We start from the raw sequence: 9,082 nt of genomic DNA on the forward strand, positions 1-9,082 counted from the left end.
CAGAAAGATGTTTACCTGTGCTATATTGACTACACAAAAGCTTTCGACTGTATGGATCAGGACAAGCTATGGACAACATTGCAAAGTATGAGTATTCCGGTACATTTAACTGTGCTCATGAGGAACCTGTGCATAGAAAAAGAGGCAGTTGCTCAAGCAGAACAAGGAACACCAAGTTGTTCAAAATTAAGAAAGGTGTGTGACAGGGTTGTATTCTTTCACCATACTTATTTAATCTGTATGCTTAGCAAATAATCTGAGAAACTGGATTATATGAAGAAAAATATGACAACAGGATTGGAAGAAGACTCATTAACAACCTGCGATATGCAAATTATACAACTTTGCTTGCTGAAAGTAAAGAGGACTTAAAATACTTACTGATGAAGATCAAAGACCACATCCTTTGGTATGGATTGCATCTCAATGTAAAGAAAACAAAAATCCTCACCACTGGACCAATAAATAACATCCTTATCAATGGAGACAATATTAAAGTTGTCGAAGACTTAATTTTGCTCAGACCAACATCAACACTCACGGAAGCAGCAGTCAAGAAATCAAACCATATATTGCATTAGGCAAATCTGTTGCACAAGACCTTTTTAAAGTGCTGAAGAGCAAAGATGTCAGTTTCAGGACTAAGGTGTGCCAGACCAATTCACGGTATTTTCAATAACCTCATATTTGTGTGAAAGTTGGACAGTGAATAAGGAAGACTATAGAAGAATGCATGCATTTGAGTTATGATATTGGAGAATATTGAAAAGTGCCATGGACTGCCAAAAGAACAAATAGATCTGTGTTGGAAGAAGTACAGCCAGAGTGCTCCTTGGAAGCCAGAATGGCCAGACTTCATCTCTTATACTTGGGGCATACTGTCAGAGGGACCAGTCAATGGAGAAGAATATCATGTTTGTTAAAGTGAAGTGTCCGAGAAAAATAAGAAGAACCCCAGCACAGTGGCACAGTGGTAGCATCAATAGGCTCAAACATAGCAACGATTGTGAGGTTGTACACAGGGTTGCTATGAGTCCATAACAACTTGATGGCACCTAACAACAATGACAAATGCTTCACCACATTCATAGTTGTATTTGCAGGAAAGGTAAATACTAATGTACAAATAATCTTTTTCAAACTCTTACATATTTGTGATATATAAGTATGGACTCTTGGTGTGCTACTGTAGGATAAGCATTGGGCTGTGAACCACAAAGTCAGCAGTTCAAACCTACCAGCTACTCTGTGGAAACCCTGTACAGGGTCACTGAGTCGGAATTGACTCAATGGCACTTAACAACAACATATATATGCCACTCTTCCTCCGATATACATTCAGGATGTGTCTCTATGTATCTACCCACAGACCATTGTTGTTTCTAGGTTGTGTATCTATCACTTGTTGTTTTATTAAAGTTTTTATGGTGAGTTGGGTGAAAGTTTAGATGGCAGATCATCAGTCTTACATTCAACAAACTGTACACCTTGTTTCATTACAATGATTATAATCCCCTCCATGTACCATCAGTTAACAGTATTTCTCTCTATTCACTTTAGCCTTTTTTTTTTTTTTTTTTAAACACTCAGACATATATCATAATTTAAACCACCAAAGGGACGTTATGCAAGTCTGCCTCATGGTTGCCAGCTCTTAGTCCCTCTCTTTCCATGAATCTACAGTCCTCAGCTGCTCCCTCTCTCCATGTCCCCATCTTTGCCTCCGTCTCTGGTATCGCTGCTTCTCTGTATAAGGTCTCACATTTCACTTTGCTCTTCTACCTTGATGGTCCTAGGGTCCTCTGTTTCTGGAATGTAAGATTACCTATTCCCTTGTTTTTGTTACAAAACTTCTACCTTTACAAATGTGACAGTTCCAATTAGTCATAGTAACTATTACTTGCTATTGAATCATAAGAATGTTATCTCCATCTCTTTTTACCAGACCCATCTAGACAAGATGAAAACTATTCAGTGGGGACTCTATCTTCCTCCACATAATCTTAAACTAAACTCCCTCTTGAAACCTTGTAAGCCAGTCACTTTGTGCCTTTATCACCCCCTCATTTTAGGTAGCCAATGTCTAGGTTGCCCGTCCCTATCTACCCTGTATACAGAGGGGATAGCATTGATACTTGATGTGAAGACTCCTTCCCTCTCTGATATTTAGAGTTACTACCTCCATGAGTATAGGTCAGGTTCATCAAATTGTACCAATTACCCTCACTTCCTTTATCAAAAATTATTTGTTTGTTTTTTTATCTTCCTTTAGTTGAGTTCTGATTATCAAGCCATCAAGGCTAGGTCAAATGGGTAGTATATATCACTTTTTATCTCTATTCCCTTGACCGCTTGCGCACCTCCCTGTCTCCACCTGTCTTCATCATTCTTCTGCCAACCTCCCTTTTCTTGCATATTTTCCTTCCCATCTACCCTCTAACCAGTGAATTACTCTTCCTTCCCTCCTACCCCTAGTACCATCTAGGAATATTTCTTTTAGTATGAAAATCTTTTCTTGAGTTTTTTCAATAGTGATCTCATACAATATCTGTCCTTTTGTGATTGACTAATTTCACTCAGTATAATTGCTGCGTCCAAGAGTGCTGATAGTGCCTCCAAGTAAAATGAAAAAGAGTATGATGAGGATTTGAACTTTAACTAGTTTCTGTGTTACTATCTTCAGGATCTACAGATTCCTGCTGCCACACCCTTTGTTCTTATAGCTCTAGAAAAATATATGAAAGGATATGAATGGAGAAGCCCTTGGATTAGATACAAGAATAAACTTTCTTACCTAAAAGGTAGTAGAATTTTGTGTCTGTAATGAAAAGTAGGATTCTCCATAACTATATAAATGACATTTATCTTCAAGTCAGATTTACTTCATATTCTAAACGTTTAGAGAATTAGTCTAATGACAAGACTGCAACTTTACCTTCTGATTACCTGGAGTACTTGGGAAAATACACATGTTGGGTCCCTCAGGCCCAATGACCAGACACTTCCATAGAAGAGTCTAGGAATCTATATTTTTAACACACAACCCAAGTGATTTCTTAATCAGGGAAGTTTGAAAAAACAATTTACAATAACCCTAGGGAGGAAATGAAGAAAGGAAATTGGTAAGACTTCTGAATCATACGTACCTCATGACTGAGTTAGGAAAGCTAGACTTTTAGGGTAGAAGGTGCAATTAGAGCTAGAGCTAGTATTCTCAGCACCATTTTGCAGTCACTCAAAGCTTGTTCTGGGCCCTGCCTCACTCTAGCTCTTTTTCTTCCACACACTTAAACTGTCTTTATCACAAGACTTGGCCATAGACTCCCAGATAGATCTTAGGCTACCGATGGAATCCAAGAGAGAATGGGACTGTTCCCAAGTACATGGTTAGTACTGCAGTCCCTGGATATAAAAGATAAGACTGACAACTAGTCTGGTGTCAGTCCTACAGACACATTGAGTATCCCTATCCCATCACTTACCCAAATTGGAAAGCCTGTTCATCAAGCCAGCTTCTCTTACAGCAGTGGGGCCATATTCCACTCCTTTTCTTTTCTGTCATAAAAATTACACAGTTAGATGTAAGGGCAAGATGAATTGTGTGTGTGTGTGTGTGTGTGTGTATACACAAACTACTTTTGTCCACAAAAACTCATTAATCTGAATGTTCAATTCTCAAAAGATTCAGATAAAGCACCTTCAGCCTTCCATGTATTGCTTCTGTTTCTAAAGTCTGTTGGCTTTATCCGACACTTGCAGGATAAGCTGACACCAAGGAGGACAATACAAGTCCATCACTGGAACCAAATCAATCTTTCAAGTACCTCCTTGGGAAAGGGATGAACAGGTGTCAAGGCAGGGGGTTGCTGAGCCCAGATCAGGGTGTGCTGGAGCTGTAGAGTTCAGCCTTCTAGGTCAGAAGGCATTGAAGCCAGAACAAAGCAACCCTCCCACCCTCCCCTCCAGCGGCTGAAAGGCAAGCTTCAATATCCTTCCCAGTTAAAGCGCTTTCTGAGAAAATGGGTCCTGAAATCTTAAATCCTTTAATCTTTTCTCCCGAGATTTTCAGGCCGTTTTTTCCACCTCCAGCTAGTCTGTTTGGACTCCTGGTGTGGCGCTGTAGGTTAATGTGCTGCACTGCAAAATCAATTTGAACTGCAAGGTCGGTGGTTGAAGCTCATCAGCCACTCCTCAGAAACCCTATACAAGGTCGCTGTGGGTCGGAACCCACTCAACGGCACTTAGCAACAGTAGCCCCTCTATAGAATTCTCTCCCTTCTTCCCTTCCCTCCACCACACCAAGGACCCACGGCCTTCTTGCTCTTTCTGAGGAGGCCGCAGAAACCCGCCAGTTCTTTGTCCCTTGCCCTCATTCCATACAGGGGGCCCTCTACACCATCTTTCCCTCCCATCTTCTTTCGGAGGTCACCCCACGTGCTCTCCGGGTGCCCAGTCGACGGTATCCATCTGTTTCCCCATGTCCATCCATCCCCACCTACCCGCTTTCTTCAGACTCTAAGGAGCGGAGACCCCGCCCCATGAGCCGGTCCCAGATCTCACCTGTCCCTGTGCAAATGGGGCTCCTACCACAGCCACTGAGTGGGCGGATTTCTTCCAGATGAAGTGCAGTCTAGTCGGGAGAACACGCAAGAGGCTGCTCCTCAGAGACATGATGGGGATCTGCTCCGAGCGCAAGCAGCCTCCAGTGAGCTCCGCCGGCCGCAGTGGCTCTCAGAGCCCCGCGCCTGCGGCCCCTCCCCGTGACGTAGCTCCAGGGAACACGCTGCCGCGCCCCCTGCCAGCCCCCAACACACCTTCCCGGCGGCCCCGGACACTCCCTCGCTGACGTCACGCCGCCTGCCAGGCTTCAAGGCTCTGCTCCAGGAAGCGCCTCCACGCAGAGGCTACTAGGTGCATGGTGGAGTCTGTCAACTAAGCGGCTTGCAGGCGACGCCGGTCAGACACATGCACACCCGACATGTGCTGACTCTAGTACCAAAGGGCTCGCTGGCCGGCTCCGAGGGACTGCCCTGTTCGGACTAGCTGGCATCCATCCGCGGGACAGCTCAAAGCTCAAGGTCCAGAAAACACTCTTATCCTACCTTTGGGCGTCGAAGGTTAGACGATCCAATATAGACCACACCCCTCTGGACCGGACTTTTCACTGAGACCCACTGATTTTAAGTATATGGAGTAGGAAGATTTCAGTTTAGCTGAATAACCGAAGTTCTGGTGGGGCACTGTGGGTTAATGCGCTCAACAGCAAGGTCGGTGGTTCAAACCCACCAGCTGCTCCTCGGAAACCCTATACGGGGTCACTATGAGTCAGAACTTAACAGTTATAAAAAGGCAAACATTTAAACATTTTTTTGAATCTTTAAAATTTTAGAGAAATGGAAAAAGTTGAAAATGCTAATTACTTAGAATTTAACTAGCAATGACTACTTTTAAATAATAGTGGTAGTGATGTGCCGTAGAGTCGGTTTGTACTCAGCGAAAAAATAGTGGCCAACTAAAAATTTAAGAACGTTAACTTTTAATAACATAGTGTAAGGTCGAGTTACTCTATACTCCAAGCAATGGACTGCGAACCACAAAGTCGGTGGTTCGAGCCCTCCAGCTGCTCTGGGAGAAAGATGAGGCTTCCTGCTCCCACAAAGATATAAAGCCTCAGAAACCATATACAGGGTCTCCAGAAGTCGGAAACGGCTTTACGACACTTAACAAGAAAATTCCAAAGATTAGGAAATGAGATCAAAGAACATAAATAACTTTCCCACAGTCATTTAGCTAGCAGATTCATCGATTCCAAGTTCTTTCCTTTCAAAGAGGAAAATTCATAGCAGACATCTTACTTTGATTTTAGGGCTTTTCTTACCCATGAAACCAAATATTAATCATAAAAATTCTTGACCAAATCTTGCCAGGTTTTTTGCTTTTTGGGGTTTTTTTTTTGGTGGTGACATTGTGTTTTTTACCCAAATTTCTAATCTTTTCTTTCCGCTTGGAAGCCAGGATTATTTAATATAAATACCAAAGGAACTCATAAATGTAGGTGTGTGGAGGATCAGAGACCATCTTGTGATTAGATACCAGTTCATCTCAGTATTAGTAAAAGGGGAAGGGCAGGGTTCAATCAATCATGCTAAAATTCCACAATCTTTGCTCTTCTATTCCCCTTCCTTTTCTTTTTATAAGACGCATTGTAACTAGCCTACTTCATGTCATTTGCTTTAAAACAAACAAACAACAATAACTAAAAAACCAGAATGGTCTCCCTATATGCTATAGAATAACTGCTCAAAATAAATCTCATGTTTCAATTTCTTTTGAGTTTTGATTATTTTTAACAACACTGTATGCTCATGCAGAACCTGTACATAGACCAAAAGTCAGTCATTCAAACAGAACAAGGGGATGCTACATTGTTTAAAATCAGAAAATGACATACAAAGGTGTATGTCAGGATTATAGCTATATGCTGCACAAATAATCCACAAAACAACTATATGAAGAAGAGCACAGCATTAGGATTGAAGGAAGACTCAGTAACAAATTTTGAAAGATATGCAGATGACGCAACCTGGCTTCCAGTATGTGAAGAGAACTTGAAGTAGTTACAAATTAAAATAAAAAAACTATAGCCTTTAAAAAACCCTCAGAATTGGAGTATCAGTAAGTATCATCATGATAAACAGAGAAAGCATTGAAATTGTCAAGGCTTTTGTTTTACTTAGGTCTGCAATCAACACCCATGGAAGCAGCATTTAAAAAAAAAAAAATCAAAGAATGTATCATGAGGAACCTGTACGAAGACCAAGAGGCAATCATTTGGACAGAGCAAGGGGATGCTGAATGATTTAAAATCAGGAAATGTGTGCACCAGGGTTGTATTATTTTACCATACTTACTTAATCTGTATGCTGAGAAAATAATCTGAGAAACTGGATTATATGAAGAGAGCATGACATCAGGATTAGAGGAAGACTCATTAACAACTTGTGATCTGTAGATGATACAATCTTGCTTGCTGAAAGTGAAGAGGACTTTAAATACTGATGGTGCTCTAAGATGACAACTTTCAGTATGGATTGCACCTCAGTGTAAAGGAAACAAAAATCTTCACCAGGGGACCAATAAATAGCACTATGATAAATGGAGAAAAGAAAAAAATAAATCAAAGGACTTATTACACTGGAAAAATATGTTGCAAAAGTCCTCTTTAAATGTTAATAAGCAATGATGCCACTTTGAGGACTAAGATGTGCCTGACTTCAGTCATGTATCATAGATTGAAATCACACCCCCCCCCAAAAAATATATATATGTGTGTGTGTGTGTGTGTGTGTGTGTGTGTGTGTGTGTGTCAGCTGGGCTGGGTCATGATTCTCAGTGGTTTGGCAGTCATAATGATATAATGTAGCAGTTATATGATGATTCTCTAAAATGTAAGCTGATGTAATAAACCAATAAAAGAATTAAGGGTGGGTTGTATGCAATACCCTTAATCCCATTACAACCCTGATCTGATCTAAAGGAGCTTCCCAGGGGTGTGACCTCCAACATCTTTTATCTTACAAAGGAAGATGAGAGAGAGTAAGCAAAGAAAGAGGGACCTGTTATCACCAAGAAAGAAGAGCCAGGAGTGCAGTGTATTCTTTGGGTCTGTGGTCCCTGCACTGTGAAGCTCCTATATTCAGGGGATGGTTGATGTCAAAATGCAGGGAAATCTCCAAGGATGGTTGGCATATAGATGTTAAAAGGAGACAAAGACCTTTCCCCAGAGCTTAGAAAGAAAGTCTTAGCTATTCTGGCACGCAGAATTTGGACTTTTAGCCTCCTAAACTGTGAAATGGAATACTGGTGTAGTGCTTATAGGATAAGCTCTGGACCGCAAGGTCAGTTTGAACTGCGAGGTTGACCTATACAGGGTCCCTACAAGTTGGAACTGACTCAACAGTACTTAATAACAACAAACTGAAATGGAATCCTGGTGTGACTCTCTAGGATAAGTACTGGACTGCTAACTCAAGGGTAGTAGTTCAAACCCTCCAGTTGTTCCTCAGCAACCCTATACAGGGTTGCTAGGAGTCAGAACCAACTGGACATTGCTTAACAACAACAAAACTAGGAAAATTGGAAGTTTTCAAAAATGAAATGGAACATGCAAACATCGATATTCTAGGTAGGCACCAGTGAGCTGAAATGGACTGGTACTGCCCATTTTGAATCTGACAATCACATAGTTTACTATGCCAGGAATGACAAACTGAAGAGGAATGGCATCGCATTCATCATCAAAAAGAACATATCAAGATCAGCCATGAAATACAACACTGTCTGTGATAGGATAATATTTACACGCCTACAAGGAAGAGCCATTAATATCACTATTATTCAAATTTACACACCAAACACTAAAATTAGTGATGATGAAATTGAAGAATTCTACCAACTTCTTCAGTCTGAAACTGATCAAATATGCAATCAAGAAGAAATAATTACTGGCAATTGGAATGCAAAGGTTGGAAACGAAGGATCGGTAGATGGAAATACCACCTTGGTGATAGAAATGATCCTGAAGATCGCATGATAGAATTTTTTTTTTAAGTTTTTATTGTGAGGTTTACATGGGAAAACATCAGCTTTACACTCACCCTATCGTATTTCATTTCATTGTAATGATTACAGTCCCCTCCATGCATCATCATATAACCCCAAAGGGTACACCACACAGGTCCCCCTACCACCACCACCCCCAGCCACCAGCACACAGCCCTTTTCCTGCCCTGAGTCCAGTGTCCCCAGCCACTCCATCTGTCCACATCATCATCTCTGTCTCCATCCTTGGCGTCACTGCCTCTCTGGGTAGGGTCCTGCTCTCCATTCTTTTCACTTGATGGTCCCAGGAACCTCTGTTCCTGGGCTGCAAAATCAATCACTCTCCTCTTTTTGTCTAAAAACATCGACCTCTATATTTCCTAGCCTCACAGTCTCAGACCTGATGGCAATTATTCACTATTGTACCACACGAGTCTTATCCCCATTTCCTTTCACCAGCCCAGTCCCAATGGATTGGAAA

The 9,082-nt window shown here is 41.5% G+C and overlaps 1 protein-coding gene across 1 annotated transcript in view; it reads right to left on the reverse strand.

Annotated features, from left to right (window-relative positions):
• Positions 1-4,671, reverse strand: part of ARG2 (arginase 2) — a 71,350-nt gene extending 66,679 nt beyond the window's left edge. Inside the window, exons 1-2 of the mRNA XM_006873049.1 lie at positions 4,561-4,671; positions 3,483-3,555 (exon numbers count right to left, since the gene is read on the reverse strand). Of these exons, the coding sequence (XP_006873111.1) occupies positions 3,483-3,555; positions 4,561-4,671 (184 nt within the window). The remainder of the gene's footprint in view (positions 1-3,482; positions 3,556-4,560) is intronic.
• Between the last annotated feature and the right edge of the window lie 4,411 nt (positions 4,672-9,082).

This window comes from Chrysochloris asiatica, unplaced genomic scaffold (assembly GCF_000296735.1).
Source record: "Chrysochloris asiatica unplaced genomic scaffold, ChrAsi1.0 scaffold00221, whole genome shotgun sequence".
NCBI classification, from domain to species: Eukaryota; Metazoa; Chordata; class Mammalia; order Afrosoricida; family Chrysochloridae; genus Chrysochloris; species Chrysochloris asiatica.